The sequence below is a fragment of the Pararge aegeria genome, chromosome 18 (genome assembly GCF_905163445.1).
Source record: "Pararge aegeria chromosome 18, ilParAegt1.1, whole genome shotgun sequence".
In the NCBI taxonomy this organism is placed as follows: Eukaryota; Metazoa; Arthropoda; class Insecta; order Lepidoptera; family Nymphalidae; genus Pararge; species Pararge aegeria.
The window spans coordinates 6,367,330-6,384,854 of NC_053197.1; the positions used below are offsets into that span (position 1 = coordinate 6,367,330).

The following is a 17,525-nucleotide window of genomic DNA, read 5'->3' on the forward strand; positions in this document are numbered from 1 at the left end:
AGATATCACAAAGGCACCTACACCTCAAAATCATTCTGGTCTTAACCATGGTACTAAGTAATGTACAAGTACAATCAATAATGTACAAGATCTGCCGTCCCTTAGAGAAAAATTTATTTAGTGATTACATTACTTTCTATAAACACAGATTAAACACAGTAGTAGTGACTATCAAGTCACAAGTTTTATACGTTTATAAACATTTAAGCTAGCTGACTAATGCATCTATATGTTATTTTCAAAAGGGATTCCACCGATAAAATGATTTACAATGCATTTATTACAAAATGCAATTGTAATACCAGTTCAAACAGAAAAATTCTTCCGAATGAACAGTGTATATTCTAAACAAATGCCTAGACAGTGTAAACAAAGTTTGACGTTATTGCAAATGAGAGAAACTGCTGTGCAACTTTCCTCTGACATGTTTTTGTATATACATTTTAAAGAGTGTATCAGTAAAATACTTACTGATAATAAAGAAACTGTTATCGGTTTCTCCTAGAAAATATGTTTAAATATTTGCCCCTTGTCATTTCTTTAGCCTCTTCTAAACCCAACTGATAGGCAAGATCATGAAGTTTCTTGACCTCCATTATTAGACTGCTTGTTGTAAGGGTGCCTAATTCTGAAATGAATAAAAAAAAACTTATTATATTGGAACTACAGAGACAAAAAGTTGCTATATTGAGAAGTTATTTACAACTAGGTAAAGTAATTACTGCTATTACAAACACACAGAAGCAAGTCTTAGAATCGCAGGGGGAAGTGAAATTTCAGGTCAATTATTACAATAAAAAAAAATGACTACCTAGTGAACTAGTTTTACAACTTTGGCTTCCCTTTCAGTGGTACCCAGTTCAATCTCTGGCAAGCACCTGTTAATTTTAGGATTTAAATTGAGTTTTTAAGCAAATAAATCTCACATGAAGTCTACCAATCTGCATTTGGCCAGCATGGTGGCTAGACCCTTCTTATTCTGAGACAAGACTTTCGTTTTAACATTCTTTAAAACAGCTGTCCCAAATAACTAACCATTTTTCATTTTTCAAATTAGGCTTGTCTAGAGTCAACAAATCTATATTTTCAGTTAAGCATAAATAATGCATAATAAATGTTACGATTACTCGATTTTATAAAGTCTAGTGAAATTTGAATCCCTAATTTCTAAATAAATACTACCTAGTTTGATAACTATCCTCATCACTGCTGATCAACCAACTGGCAAAAACAGTAATCCTATATATGTTCCCGAGATCCAATACTACACAATGTTTTAAATAAATATACACAATTACCTAGTAGTAATAATAAATAGTCAAATCTCGAGTAAGTTTCAAATGTGAATATATTCATGTCTACTTGTGTCCCTTGCCAGTCAGATTTTCAGCTAGCAATACATTATCATAAAACCAATGCATTTAATTACAAAACAGTATTCACATTACATCTGAATTTATTGTTTATTCAAGAATATTTAGCAAACCTTTATAGGACTAAAATTGGGTAGGTTAGGACAAAAAATACACCTTTCTGTAAGATGTAAAATCATTCTCTCACTTAAATATTTACTAGGAGGTCAAAGTTAAACAGATAAGGTAGAACTTATAAAAAAACATCACCAGTAAGAATTTCAGGTTTTTAAATAGTTTCAAAATAAAATGTTTACACAAACTTGCCACATAATCATGATCACAGCAATTAAAAAACTACCGTTTGATTAAAATTTTACTATTTCTACACACAAATTGAAATTGTATAAGCACTGTTGTTTTACTCACGTTGCATATAAGCGTAGTCTTCTTTCGTTAACCCTTTATTCCATGACGGTGGCGATTGGTTGGGATTCTGTAACGGCGCAAACTCCGAGACACCGGGAACTGCGAACGAATCGTTTGAGCACCTTGAGCGTTCGTCATTTGAAAGATTACTATTTCCATCGCCCATTTCAAATTTTAATGTTTAAAAAGCAGTCGTTATTAACCGATATGCCAAAAATGAAGCGTAATGGAGGTCGGAATGACAACATTAGAATGGTAAATCCCGCCACATTTTAAATTAATGACCATATGAATAAAAATATTCGATAGTCTACAAAATGCAAAACCACAAAGACCTTACTTTGTTCGGGCCATAATTCTGGGGAAGCCCGATCAAGCTTCTCCAAACTTAGGAGGCTTTCTTCTAAAGATGTCAGAGGAATATCATCAGACGTTGTTTGACCTGCAAGAATGTCATTTAAGAGTAAAGTAAGAAATCATATAAAGCACATGACCAATTAAAAATATACAGCAATCGCGGTGGTAATATAATTAATCATTTAGTGAGAAAACTGCACAATTTACGAGTTCTACCTATTTTATCTTCGTTTGCAATAGAATTTTGTTTCGCGGCCATTTTCTCAAATTTGACAACAACAAAACAAACATAGACAATTTAGAAAAATGTCATAGACAAGAAAATCGGATAATTAGATAAACACTAATAATTATTCAAGTGTGTAATGAATAGAGAATGATCCAAAGGGTTAAATTTTTAAAATAAAAAGTCTAATCTAGTCTAGTTAAAATAAATAAGAAAGTTAGGAATCTATACTTATAATAAAACTGTTTGGACGATTCTAGAATTTAATATTTTATATATTTTTATTGGATACATTGTATCATCAGTTTCATCATCAACAGCCTTCAAGCGTCCAACGCTATGCATTAGCCTTCCCAACCGCCACCACATATGGTCCTCCGCCTTTCTTATCCAGCCGCTTCCAGCCACGCCACTTTTTTACCCAACGCAACAAAGCTCACTCCATAGCGTCTTGTGCGACTTTGAATTTGCAGATGAAGTCGGCTGTCAGTTTAAACGACTCCACTCCATATATCATTATAGGCAGGACACACTCATTAAAGACTTTCGTCTTTAGGCATTTAAGCAATTAAAATATCACTTGCTTCAACGGTAGAGAAAAATATCGTGATGAAACCAGCATGCCTGAGAGTTCTACATAATATTCTCAAAAGTGTGTGGAGTCCACCAATCCACATCCGCGTGGTGGACTCCGACCTGAACTCCTTCTCTTTGCGGGAGGAGACTCGTGCTCCGTAGTGGGCCGGTAAAGGGTTGATGTGATGATAAAGATAATGATTTTTTAATTTGATTAAACTTTCTTTGTCATCCTTCTGCATACAGGTAAACTAAACGTAAATTGGCTTTATATATACTAGTTTATTTTCCCTCAAGGAACGCTGGGCTTGCAAGGATCTAGAAATTTAAAACACTCCTGGTATGGCGGTGGCCAGGGATGAAAAAGAACAGAATAGAGTAAAGTCATGTAGATCACGCTGATACCTTTTTCTTCTTCTTCTGACTGATACATTATTATTAACGCTTCAATTTATTTAAGAGGACCTCAGTCAGGTCTACTTCAGGTACAGCTTACAGGTACAGGTTCAGCTTCTGAAATGTTAACAACCGGAGATTATACATTATATATGATTGAAAGTCATCAGCGTAAAGATGATAAAGCAACAAAATATGCTCATAGACAGTTTTTATAAAAATAGAAAAAGAAAGAGGAGACAGTACTCTACCCCGTGGAACACCAATACTGGGAAGGCTGTAAGCTTCGAGGCTAAGAGCAGAAGGAGAAATATTAATAAATTTGAGAAAAGCCAAAATAATTTCAAGTCATTTTTGTATTCTATTTTGTATTTTTGGCTTTAGTATTTCTTCTTCAAGTTCGCATTGGTGTAGTTGGGTTAGGGTTGTCGAAATCGATTATTGTGTACATATATAACTATCGGACCCCAGCGCCATCTGTCGGGCTAACTTGTGAATCTAAACCATGGTAATCAGGGTGCCACCCAAACGTATACCAAAAAACTCATTCAAATCGGTCCAGCCGTCTAGGAGAAGTTCAGCGACATACACACGCGCACAAGAAACAATATTAAACTAACATGATTAAAATCTAAAAACCTAGAGCTTAAAGCCTTGTCATAGAATAAAGAGGAGCGGGTTATTAAAAATAATATATTTTATCTCTTTCTTTTTCCGGCTGCCAACTTACAGGCAAGGTGAGTGTCGTGTTTAAAACCGCATGGTATTTATTAAATTAATCAGTGCGATATCAAAATAGAAGTGTATAAACTGTAAAACAACACTAATTAAGGTAACTGAAATAAATATGTATTATTTAAAACAGTTAGACTATGTGTAAACAATCGCTAAACATAACGTCAATGAACCTGCATGAATGGGTGAAAATAATTTAATCGGGCCTTCATTTTAACGTAGCGAGACGCATATACGCGTATCATTTACGCGTTTTAATTAGGAGTGTTTTTTGTACAAATTTAAAGTTATACTTATTAAAACTCCTGGTGAATATCACAATATTTTCTGGTCTTCAAAACATAACCTAAGTTGGTGACAAGGTTGAATTTAGTTACCATCGCTGAATGCCTTAGAATTAGATTCTCGGTTTAGTCAATTATGAAAAGAGTAGTGCAAATACCAAGTGACAGAACTTCTGTTCTAACTTCTAATGTTCTAGAAAATGTTATGAGAAAATTAAATGATTTTTAATATACTTGTAACCTGAAACCCCTCAAAATCGTGTAGTAAGGTTTGGTATCTAAACAATTAAAAAAGCATTTATAGTACAAGTAAGACCTTTGACCTGGAGTATGCTTTTCAGATGAGTCCATATTTAAGATAATAGAATCTTTGAAATAGCTCAGAGAAGAGCCACTAAACTGCAAAGGAATTTGAGAAACCTTACATATGAGTAATGGCTTAAAAACCTGGGATGCAGCACCCTCTAAAGTAGTTGACAAGGAGTTGATCTCATTGAAAGCTAAGAAATACTCAACAAGTATTCATCATCATCATCATTATCATCATATCAACCCATTACTGGCCTACTACAGGGCACAGGTCTCCTCCCACAGTGAGGAGGGGTAAGGATGCAGTTCACCACACTGGCCCAGTGCAGATTGGTGGACTCCACACACCTTTGAGAACAGTATGACGAAGCACAGCATGCATGCATGTGTTTCTTCACTGCAAGCAAGTGATATTTAAATTGCTTACAACGCACATCACTTAAAAGTTGGAGGTGAATGCTGGGATTCAAACGGCCCCCAGAAAGTGAAGTTGAAGTCCTATCCACTGGGCTATTACCACTTCACAATAAGTATTACAATATTCCAAATTTTAGGGAAATATTTTCTTGTTAAACTATTTACCCTCGCCGCCAATATTAATTATTTGTTACAATTTCAGATGCGTTCCGTCACATTGAAGGATGTTGAACAAGACAAGGTCGTCAAGACCGTTGCTGCTCACTTGAAAAAGTATGTATATCTACAGCTCGACTTATGTAAATTGATTCCAAAACTAATTACATAAAATTGTAAACACAATGCTATACTATTCTTGTCTACAATCACATTTATATATTTCTATAAGATAGACTATTCTTATCAGAAAACATCTATTGCATTTATAATTATTATACTGGCATGACTTATTATATTATAAACTGGCATACTGCCAATGACCCCTGAGGCAAAATTACTGGATTTTTGAAACAATAATTTCATCTTATAATTTTTTATAAGTGTTTTTACCTACACTTGGAGGAATTATTAATTTTATAAATTTAAAATGCATATAAAAATTTTCGGAACCAACAGGATTTGAACCTGCGACTCGGGCAATCGCGGCCTGAGCGCTTCCACCAATTAAGCTATGGTCGCTATAAAGACTGATGTGAAAGGCATATACTAATTTCAGAGTTATTATACAATCAGAGTTCAGGGAGTTTCAAAAACCCCATATAAAATCTATGCTGCAATACATGTAGCCAGAAACTCTTGTGATAAGCTGGCCTATGTAAGAAAATATATGGAGCAAATATTTGAAGAGACAGTTTGGCATTAAGTCTAAAATGTAATTTTTCTTGATGAAATGTTTTGTTGTTTCAGGATTGGCAAGGTCAAGGTACCAGAACACATGGACCTTGTGAAGACTGGCCGTTTCAAGGAATTGGCGCCATACGACCCAGACTGGTTCTATGTACGATGCGCTGCTGTGCTCCGCCATATCTATATTCGCTCCCCAGTGGGTGTCAAAACTGTCACTAAAATATTTGGTGGCCGCAAACGCAATGGTGTCACACCCTCTCACTTTTGCAGGTAAATGTAAAACATTTAATACTTTCTTGAATAGTGACAACATCAGTAACAGTTGGTGTCTAGATTTTGTACATGAAAGGCAGTGAAGATATACCATAAATCAAGCACATCTTCATTTGTTCTTGATTACAGATGAGATAGTTTATAATATTGAAAAATGATATACCCAATGTTTCACAAGTTCCAAATTATTTGCAAGACCTGCTGAAAATTGCACTGTTTCTAAGTCAGAACTTATTTTGTCAAGACTGCTTACATTGCAAGTAAAGCAATATTTAAAGACAAACTAGTCTTAAACTTTGGCTTCTTAGGTTAACCTATCTGATAGATAATTTTGAGTGGTAAATCCATCTGTTGTGCCATATGCTTATTGTGTTACACATAATATGCTAATGTTGTCCCTTTTTTTTGACGGCCGATTGGCGTAGTGGGCAGCGACCCTGCTTTCTGAGTCTACACCCAGGCTGTGGGTTTGATTCCCACAACTGGAAAATGTTTGTGTGATGAACATGAACGTTTTTCAGTATCCCAGACACTTGTTTATATGTATATTATAAGTATTTATGTATATTAATCATAAAAATATTCATCAGTCATCTTAGTACCCACCCATAACACAAGCTATGCTTCCTTTGGGGCTAGTTTGAAATGTGTGTATTGTCATAGTATATTTATTTATTTTAGTTTAATTTAGTTGTTTAATATTCCATTCTAGCATTTGCAGTATGTATTCACACTATAATATCCTATGGTACTTTATGCCACAACCAGTAATATTTCATGATTTACTTATAAGCTATTGATAATAAATACGCTTAAAATTAATTTTTTGCACTCTTTTTTTCTTTGGTATGTACAGTTGATATTTGAAACAATATTTCCTTTTTTTCTCAGATCATCAGGTAGTGTTGCCCGAAAAGCACTGCAGGCGCTCGAAGCGTTGAAGTTGGTAGAGAAAATCGCAGACGGTGGTCGCATCCTCACTGTACAAGGCAGGCGTGACCTCGACAGAATTGCCGCACAAGTCCGTCTTAAGGCGAAACAGGCCGCCAAACAGAGTGTTATTGTTCTGTAATTTTATGATAAATAAAAAATAAAAAATTAGATTTGTTTTCAATTAGTATTTTTGAAGTAAAAAATAAGCTAGAAATATCCTGTAAATAGGTTTACTTGTCACTTCTGTTACTGGTTATCCCTTCGTGTACCAATATACCAGTATTTAAGAAATTTTACAATACAGTCTTAAAATTATCTCTGCTGATTGGTTAGATAAAACACTGCAGATCATTGATTTATTATTTTACTATAGTAATAATTCAGAAAGTAACACAAATCTATGATATTATTTTGAAATTGTAACGAAGTGTTTGTATTTTCATTTATACCTATTTTGGCGCATCCACACATGCCCGGCGGCACGGCCGGCGGCATGGCCGGCGGCCGGGCCGCCGGCCATGCCGCCGGCTCATGCATCTTTTACCTGCGGCACGCGCGGCTTTTGGTGCCGGCGGCAGTTTGCTTGCGGCTTCGATACGGAGTGGTAGTGTTGTCGTATTCATTTAAATAACAAAATGACAGAATTTAACTGGGATGATAGTGCTGTACTTTTATTAATAGAAAAGTATCAAGAAAATGAACTATTGTGGAACCCAAGGCATATGGATTTCAAGAATCGCAACAAAAGAAACGATGCTGTTAGGGATATTGCTTCTGTGTTCAACATAGCATCAACAGAAATTGAGAGAAAACTGAAGAATTTATCTAGCCATTATTTTCGAGAAAAACGCAAATTTGAAGAATCTAAAAGGAGTGGATCTGGACGGGATGATGTTCAATTGCCGAAATGGTTTGCTTATAAGGCGTTATCATTTCTTAATGACAAGAATGCACCGGTACCGACTCTGAACAGCCACACACCTAGTGTAAGTACCCATCAAATTCTTATAATTACCTAAGTAGACTAGTTGGTCGACCATAATAAATTTAAAATACATATTTCATTATGCAATATTTTCGTTAATAGGGGTAGGTACAAAGTTTTTGCTTCGCGTATTAATATTTTAGATACCTACTACCTACAACCCGGTAACAATACATAATACCACGGAGCGCGGGCGAGCATACTCTCGTTTTTGACCTTATGTAGTCGGCATAACACTTACCGAAAGCGAAGTATTCGGGAATAAGCGCTCGTGAAGAGTGTACAGGGTTACTGGTGAGACACAAGCCATCACGACAATTTTTGCTTTCTCATTTTGTAAACCAATGCGTGAATGCAAAATTCTGAATTTATTAGATAAAATGCCAAACGCGTCTTCTACAACCATGCGCCCGCGACTAAGTCTATAATTAAAAACCCTCTCAGGTGATCCTTTTGCATGATATCCAGAAAACGGTTTTATTATATTCTGTGAGATGGGGAAAGCATCGTCACCGATGAAATAAAAAGGTACAGGTGTATTTCTCCCTTGTAATGGAATCGCTTGTGGCAGACTTAAAGTTCCATCTCGTATCATATCAAATAAAGTTGAATTTCGTAGAACTCCACCATCAGATATTCTGCCCTGACATCCAATGTCTACGTATAAAAAGTTATAATTGGCATCGATTAAAGCTAGCAAAACAATACTGAAATATGACTTATAATTAAAAAACTCAGAACCGCTATTAGTTGGACATAGTATACGTATATTATGTTTCCCATCGAGGGCACCTACGCAATTAGGTACATTCCATTTCTGCATGAAACTTCGAGCCACTGATAGCCATTCTCCATGTGTATTCGGCATCTGTAAAAAAAATTGTTTGTGATATTTGTGTGTTTAGTTCTAGTTATATGTATGTAAAATGTGTGTGAAGTTCCAGGTAGGGGAGAGTGGGTAACGGTGGATCAAGGGGTACAGTGGATCGAACGCGGCCTATATAATGCGCACATTTACACGATATAGCATTTTACGTTCTATTTTGTATTGCCCTTGACTCGCTACCGGGGTGCGACGGAAAAGTAAGTATGAAAGCAAAATATTTTGAAGTTTTAAAAATGTAATGCTGCAGTTTGTAAAAAGTATTTAATATGAATCAAAAGTCACATGGCGTCATCAGATATGACTATTTTTTTTAAAGAAAGGGAAATCCTTTCTTTAAAAAAATAGTCATATCTATAAACCTGAGAAAGGTAGCCCTAAGATTGCTATGGCAGTGTGTACCTTATTGATTTTGCTCAGGCTTTATTATAAAAACACATTCTAAAAGTGTTAAATTGTGGCAATATTTAGCTCTACAAAAAAGTTGATTCACTGTTACCCATTGCACTCTCCCCTACAGTATAAAATCAAATATTATAATTGTGTCTTGTACATGCCGTAACTGTGTGAATGTATGTGGTCTGTTTTGTTTTCTAATGTAGGTGTTCAGTTTCTAACTACCTAATGTGTTACGGATATTTTGTACTTACCCTTAAATAATTGGATAATGTAGACACCAAAGTTTGACAAACATCTAGAATTATTAAAGAAATAACTTGTGGAGACACTTTAAACAGTGTACCGAGTGAAAAATAAGAGTCTCCTGTAGCCAGGTATCTCAAAGTAATTGCTAGTCGATCGGAAGCTGACACAGCATTTCTCCAGCGGGTGTCAGTTTTTGATATCATGGGTCCAGTTAAATTCAGTAATATTTCAAATTCTTCACTAGAGATCCTTAGAAAAGTGTTAAATTTCGAACGAATATTTCTTCGGTTTATGTCGTCCCTTCTAAAATCTTCAAGTATCGGGGACACATTAGGCCTATTTCGAAGACTTGGTCTGACCCAATATCTTCGTTTGATTTTGCGGTTCTTTTTATGAATAATGACATACAACACTACACTTGCGATACACGCAACTATATCATAGTCCAACATCTTTCGATTCTACGTACACGACTAATTTCAACGAAAGTCACAACACTACTGCGTAAATTGCAACCGCGACTGCAGGCCGCCGGTAAAGCCGGCGGCAAAGTCAGCGGCAAGGCGGTCTGAAAGTCGGCGGCAAACCCGGCGGCATAAGCCGGCGGCATGTGTGGATGCGCCATTTCAGAAGAGTATCCTTTTTAGATTTAGATTTTATCGTATAAATATTTCACCACAACAACGTGCACGCAACTTCGTCATCCTTTACTTGTTTTTTTTTAGTTTATTATGCTAAGATTGTTTAAGCTTAGAAGTCGTGCGCAAATAATATAACCTGTTAAATCCATATATTGCATTGTAAACCCTTAGTTTACAATTGAGTTTATTTAAACTTTGGGTTAGGCGTTTTATTGAAGGTCAACTACAGTGGCTAGCTAAATTTGGTTATTTGGGATACATGATCGGCATAGTCATTGTTCTTATGGAATACTGGCCCTGTTATTGTGTTTATTACTTTGACTTGGGTATCGTCTTAGTATACCCAAAATAATAATAGTTTACCGATAAAAATAGCCTAGTAAAAATGTTGTGACATTGCTTTTCTTAATTGTTGTCATGTTTGTTTGTTTGTTGTTTTGTTTTTAATAATCTGTGAGATGCCAAAGTCAATTTAAAATGGCGAGGTTGAGGCGGATCTTATTGTGCTGTTTTGGCACTACGAAAAGCCATAAATTAAAAGAAGAAGAGGCGGGAACTTTCTGACGAGGTGGCGCGTTTTTTTAGGATATCTTGAAGTTTTTGTTTTAGATGTCTATTTGGGATAGTTTCGTATATCTAATTACGGTTTGAGTTTATTATTATGCGGAGAGAGACTGAAGGAACCTGGAGGGGAAGATAAGGGAGTGTAAGCGTCCATCGGGTTTTCAGACGCTGATGGTGTCTTCGGTATTCGTAGAGACTGCGGAGGGCGGAGGCATAAATAATATCAGGGGAAATTGAGCAGGGGAGATTGATTGAGAATTGAGAATTTGATTTTTTCACCAAAAGTTATCCCCCGCACATCTCAAGACCTTATAAAGAACATGGAAGCTTAGAAAATAACTTAAGAATATATTACTTCAAAAATTTAAGTCATATGAATTACCCGAAATAGGAAAAATTACTTTACTGAAGACACGGCTTTACGCCTTTACTAACAACCAAATAAGATATGAATATTAAAGGCTGAAAACGTGGCTGTACGGTGATATTCATTTGCCTTTTCTCGAAGAGGAAGAATAAGGAAAAAAACAAACAATTAAAATGGCGGTTGTCACTATCCAGGGTAATGGGTAGGTTATTGCTCTGTGGTTTTCGCAACTGAACCACAGATAGGTTGTCACAAACATTCCGTCACTTATCTGTCATTTGACAAATGACATTACTTTTCATTGTTTTGTAAATCATCGCCGCAACTCGCAGTTTTATCCAAATTACGGTCGAAGTTGGATGACATTGGATTTGCAGTGATGACAAAATGATAGCGGCATTAGGATTTAAAATTAGTTTTATCGCAACAGTGAGTTTATTATTGTGCGTACACTGTAAACAACAATATGGTTCGCCTGGAGGTACACTTTACGTGGCAGATGTGCATGATTCCCAGAAGATAACTGTAATAAATAGATCCACCGATGAGAAAGATATATCTTTGGAAAGAACGAAACGCGATGCCACGATACCACCGCCAACGCTGGAGAAAACTGCTGACCGAAGTATTAGTACATGGGTAAATAGTATTTCCTTTTCCCTAATAGTTCAATAGCTTGGGACCCTTTGTTTTCCTTGTACTTTACTATCGTTCGATGCCCGCATGATGTGACAGTGATTTATTTTGTTGCTTGTCGCTTTCCGATACAATAAGATAATTTGCTTTATATGTTTACTTTGTTACGTAGGTACTTTCTTCTATTTTTATCGTAAAACGTCGAACGTCCGCGGCGTCACTCAAGGAAGACCTTTATTATTTGTTTGTGAAGGGCACTCGAAGCGTAAATAATTATTTTGGGAAACATTACTTGCAATAACACGTAATATTTTACTAACTGCTTAGTACCGTATCTTCAGAAAATCTCGATACATCTTTAACACAACAGTTAAATATTAGTTATTAAATTAGAGGAAAATTTATTAAAAATACTTTCTTATAAATTCAAAATGGGATAAAATATATTAGGTATACTAGCTTAGTTGAGCTTTGTTTATTAAGATTGCATCATTATATGAAACCATGATAATTTTAGTATGCAGTATAGGTAAATGTAATTTTTGTGAATGATTGAAGAGCACAGGCTGAGGGTGAAAACAAAAAGCATATATACCACTTTATAATCCCAGGCAAACAAATATAATGTTAAAATAGTTACTGGTAAAAATGAGAATGTAGAAAGTATAATTTTCCAACAATAATGATAACTCATCTATTTATCATCACAAGGACTACCTTTTAACACTTACTAACAGTAGAAGTAGAGGAAAACTTTACAATTAAAATATAACTTATAAATAGAAATGTAGTAGGAAATAATATACACTTACAATTTACCTTGTTATATTGATAAGAAGTATTTGGGTTAATTATTGTATGCAAACAATGCCTTCTTTGTTTAATTTCTTTTGTTCTTCATATTTAAAGCAGTACTAGGTATCTAAGAATATTTCATTCCATAAAGGACACACATTACCTGGATCCATGGTAATTCTTTATTTGCTCCTTATGAAGATTATTGAACAGTTACATTCAAAAACAATCTGGCTTTGTAATCATGTGTTCTAACTTTCCTAAATCAGATTTACTCTTTTGCTCCAGTTATTATTATTGTAGGTATATAGTATTGGATAGAAAGTCAAAATTAGCCTGATCTATTTGAATGCATAGTTTGTATACTCATAGTTTATTATTTCCAGACTACTCACCTAAATGATAGCCACCAGCAATTAATGGTTCACTGGGTTGGTGAAGGCTCCAATGTAATTATTTGCCTGGCAAGAGACTCCAGTACAAGAAACAAAGGATCCACCTCATCATCCGCTCTTTACATTTCCTATGATTATGGAAAGAATTTCACAAACAAAACAGAGAGCTTCAGGCTTGGAGATGACGCCAACAGTGGTTATGCTCAGCTGGACAAATTCTTCAATCATGCCAAATATCCAGAATTTGTAAGTTTTTAAATTTATTTATTATATAACTTTGGTAACTTGCAACCCTGGGCAGCCAGTTGAGTACCTATGAGTTTTTTACTATCATACATTAAATATTAAACTAAACACTACCTGCACTAAACAAAGACACTTTTGGTTAGATTGCCAACCAAAAATTGTTTGTTGTAACATACTAAAGCAATATAAATAAATTGTAATTGTAGGACATGTTATTCATTGTGAAAATGACAAAAAAAACCAAGTCTATGTTAGGAGTATCTCGACGTGATCAAATCAGAAATGAGGAGATCTGTAGAAGAACTAGAGTTACCAACATAGCTCAGCGAGTCGCGAAGCTGAAGTGGCAATGGGCGGGGCACATAGCTCGGAGAACCGATGGATGTTGGGGTCTTAAGTAGTGGGTCGTAGATGCTGGAATGGTGACCCCGCACTGGTAAACGCAGCGTAGGTCGGCCCCCAACGAGGTGGACAGATGACATCAGGCGAGTAGCTGGGAGCCGTTAGATGCAAGCGGCCCAGGACCATGCATTGTGAAACTCCCTACAAAAGACCTATGTCCAGCAGTGGACGTCAATTGATTGAGATGATGATGATGATGACTTTTATGAATAACCTATATATAGGTATATTAGGTATATTGGATTCATGCTTTGCACTGACAATTATATGCTTAACAGATTTTATTCAGTTTTCTCAGTCTCAAGTTTGTTATACCTTAGAACTCCATCATTTATGACACCATTTGGTTTTTTTCATCATTATCATCATCATCATCATCATCATCATCACATCATTACCGGCCCACTACAGACTTAAGGCAGGCAGTCTATTGCACTGACCCAGCGGATTGATGGTTTTTGTTTAGTAAGATATTATATGTTAAGTAGTAAGGTTTATGGCTTAGGTTAGGTTAGATAGCTAGGGATCCCGGTTTGTCCCAGGGGAAACCAAGAACACAAACATTTTTACCAATTGCCTATTGCACCACTTGAAGTCAATACGTTTGGAATTATTGTATGCATATTTTAAAATATTTTTTCAAATTCCTTTTATATGTATGGAACATAGATACTGTAAATTTACTTAGTCTACTTAAAATTTTCAATTTCAATGACTATAATATCTTGTGTGACAAGAGGTAGCAAGTGGAAGACACAAAAACTGGCGTTTACGCATAAAGCGATTGTTTTCATATAAGCCGATATCCTTTGTTCTACCAAATAAAAACATTATCATCCTTCATCATTCAAACGACGGTATCATTGATAGACGATATCCATAGGCTTTCATTAGCTAAGTAGAGGTCAATGAACTTTGCTGCACAATAACAAAATGCCACTTGCGTCGAATGACCGCATGAGGTTTCGTTTTTCATTACTTACTAGCTAGAACGCATAGTCAACTAACTATTTAGTCATCTACTTATCGAAGACGACGCTATGATAGTTAATAATGATTTCATATAAATATTGGTTCAATTGTTAAATTCAGGCTACATTTTATGTTTTAAGCTGAAATGCATGTCAAGAAGCAAATTTACCTTCGTTTTTGTCTAGTTTTTGATCGTTTAAGATAAGCGATAAGGATTTTAAAAGCAGAACATTATTAGCACGGACTATGGACTGATGGCATCCAATGGACACGTATCTGCGAAGCACTTTGCTTCCTCATTTCTATATTATTAGTGTTAGTATTTTTTCCTTGCCGGCTGCCGTCTTTCCCATCACTTGTATTATATTATCATTATAATAAACCTTCTACGTGCCCACTACAGGGCACGTGGGCACGTGGAGCTCGTGAAGACTTCTCAGGCATCCAGATTTCCTCTCGATGTTTTCCTTTACCGTTCGAGCAAGTGATACATTAGTGGCTTAAAACGCACTTTAACATAGAAAAGTTAGAGGTGCGTGCTAGGATTAGATATCGGATCCCCGATAGTGAAGCCGAAGTTCTCACCACTAGGCTATCGCCGCTTCAGTACAGCCAATACGTTTTTTGAAATAGATACCTATTTTATTATTCACATGCCTGTATACTATCATCTCTTCCTTCTCCATGCACTTTGCAATAGTAGCAAAATCTTATCCAAAATATGGATAGTGCTAGTTGCAGTCAAGGGCTAAGTTGTAGTGGAATTAAAAAAAGGATTTAAGGGTTCATCGTAATAAATTATTAGACTATGGCCGTTTTCACTAAACCTACTAACCTGATTTTGGCGATGTCTGTAAAAATCGTTTCACCAACCTTTAGGTTATAACTAGTTGTGAACGGTTGATGTATGCCTAGGAATCTCCATGTCTTTAGATTAGGCGATTATTATTTAGGCATTGCCTTGTGCAGCATTAGTGAAAACGTGCATACAAATTTTAACATTTGGTAGGTATCTAGTTTCTTGCCTGAGTTATAAAGCAACGTGGTTGGTTAGTATTCCAATTGATCGACTTAATGATAGTTGAGGATGAAGGGGGCCCCGGCATACAGTTAGTCTCAATTTGAGACCCGTATCGTTTTTTTTTTGCTGCGTTGAAATTGTTTTAGTTGCGCCAGTGGTCAATGTACTTATTTCGAAGTCTATGTCCTTATATCTACTAACGGTTCACTGGTCAGTTCTGTATGTTAAAAGGATGGTATTATTCAAGTCTAATGTTGAAATGTCGCTATTGTTTCTTTTTTTTTGATAAGCTAATTACTTGAGAAAATCTGTTACCATTTAACATTACGAAACATTTACCTTTTAAAAATACATGAAAGAGACTAAGGGGAACCTAGAGGTGGTCTTCCTTAAAATCATGACATAAATTATTGAATCTGCTCAGTTTTGGATGAGGAAACAGGGGAATACAAAACGTCGATCTCGTCAGATTTTTATAGGTAAAATCGGTCTGAGTTGCAGTTGTCCCTATCGCACTCTACGAACATGAGGAGTAAAGGCAATCATTTGAACAACTAATTTCCGGCCCACTACAGGCCACGGGTTTGTCCCCACAATAAGAAGGGTTTATGCCGTAGTCGCCCACTTGGGCCCAGTGGGGATTGGTGGGCTTCACACGCCTTTGAGAACATTATGAAGAGCTCTCGGGCATACAGATTTCCTTACGACGTTTTCTATCAGCGTTAAAGCAAGTGGTATTTTGATTGCGTACAACGCACTATAATAGAATAGTTAGAGGCTGAGATTCGAACTCAGCCACCCTAAAGAGAAGCCGAAATAGTCTAGTTTTGAAATAGGTACCTAAATATAAATTATACCTATGTACTAACATAAACATCCTCTTTGCAATAGTAGCGAAATGTTTTCCGCAATATGGCATGAGGTAACTTTAGTCTGTAACTGATTAGCACTTTTCCTCTACAGCCAAAAGTAGAATTACTTACGCGCTGTTAGCGCTCCGTAATCCCAAAGATAATTATCATCAACATTAGATCGCGTGTTTTTGTTTATTTCGCATTAAATACAAAAATCACCTCTACACGATAAGTCACCTTGAAACATAGATTAGATAATTTGACAAACAAATTCGTAAATATATTAGTAACTGTAGCTTTATTCAAAATTTGTACTTCACTACTAAATATTATGTAAAACTGTGATAGTTGGTTTGTCATTATTATACCTAGAACAACAGATTTATGTGCATTTTTTGCGAGGTTTTTGTTATAGTTATCTGATCTATTTTATGTTTACTAGTTTGACAGCTATTTTCGAAGTTATATGCGTATTAAACAACTGAATATCACTGCTTTAACGGCCAAGGAGAACGTCGTGATTGAACCTTTTTGTCTAAGAGTACTCCTTAATGTTCTCAAAGACGCGTGAAGTCTATTAACTATTCTCTTTGTGGGAGGAGACCCGTGTCTTGCAGTGGGCCGGTGATGGCATAGTGACATCGAAAGGTAAACGCGAGCAAAGTTGCGTTCTCATCTAGTTGACAATAATCCCCAATTATTGACACCTGATGAAATGACTCAAGAAATTTATTGCTTATCATATCGTCAGAAGTGATAATAAAAATAAAATTTAACCTATTGGCCAATACTTTTAGATTTTATATAACTGGTCGAACAGAATTAAAGTATGTTTTTGATTGGTATAATTTAGATTGTGATGTTAAATATTGTACGTAATTGACTGGTTGCAAGGACAAACAAATAAACAAACACACTTTCGCATTTATAATATTCATAAGGTAATGGTTTTTAACGCGAAAGTGCTAGTTAATAGTTTGTTGCCT

At 35.7% G+C, this 17,525-nt stretch overlaps 4 protein-coding genes across 6 annotated transcripts in view; 2 read left to right on the top strand and 2 right to left on the bottom strand.

Moving 5' to 3' along the window:
* Positions 1-156: 156 nt before the first annotated feature.
* Positions 157-2,430, bottom strand: LOC120631682 (protein lin-52 homolog). Its single transcript, XM_039901350.1, has 4 exons — positions 2,355-2,430; positions 2,122-2,223; positions 1,782-1,880; positions 157-628 (listed from the first exon to the last, which is right to left on the bottom strand). Exons 1-4 carry the CDS (start codon positions 2,395-2,397, stop codon positions 489-491), a joined length of 384 nt encoding a protein of 127 aa, XP_039757284.1. The 5' UTR covers positions 2,398-2,430; the 3' UTR covers positions 157-488.
* Positions 2,431-4,011: 1,581 nt separating this feature from the next.
* Positions 4,012-7,301, top strand: LOC120631392 (40S ribosomal protein S19a). Of its 2 annotated transcripts, none has more exons than XM_039900939.1 (4): positions 4,012-4,073; positions 5,284-5,354; positions 5,988-6,197; positions 7,092-7,301. In XM_039900939.1, the coding sequence occupies exons 2-4, from the start codon at positions 5,284-5,286 to the stop codon at positions 7,270-7,272; spliced, it is 462 nt and encodes a 153-aa protein (XP_039756873.1). In that variant the 5' UTR covers positions 4,012-4,073; the 3' UTR covers positions 7,273-7,301. The 2 variants fall into 2 exon arrangements, with proteins under 2 accessions (XP_039756873.1, XP_039756872.1); XM_039900938.1 differs by having other exon boundaries at positions 4,057-4,168.
* Positions 7,302-7,340: 39 nt separating this feature from the next.
* On the bottom strand, positions 7,341-10,266 carry LOC120631745. The gene is made up of 3 exons (XM_039901425.1): positions 9,652-10,266; positions 8,884-8,986; positions 7,341-7,351 (listed from the first exon to the last, which is right to left on the bottom strand). Exons 1-3 carry the CDS (start codon positions 10,096-10,098, stop codon positions 7,341-7,343), a joined length of 561 nt encoding a protein of 186 aa, XP_039757359.1. The 5' UTR covers positions 10,099-10,266.
* A 1,273-nt stretch (positions 10,267-11,539) lies between these two features.
* LOC120631391 (sortilin-related receptor-like) overlaps positions 11,540-17,525 on the top strand; it is a 56,255-nt gene continuing 50,269 nt past the window's right edge. For both annotated transcript variants that reach the window (XM_039900936.1, XM_039900937.1), the window contains exons 1-2: positions 11,540-11,857; positions 13,036-13,290. In XM_039900936.1, coding sequence (XP_039756870.1) covers positions 11,606-11,857; positions 13,036-13,290 — 507 coding nt within the window. In that variant the 5' untranslated portion in view covers positions 11,540-11,605. The remainder of the gene's footprint in view (positions 11,858-13,035; positions 13,291-17,525) is intronic.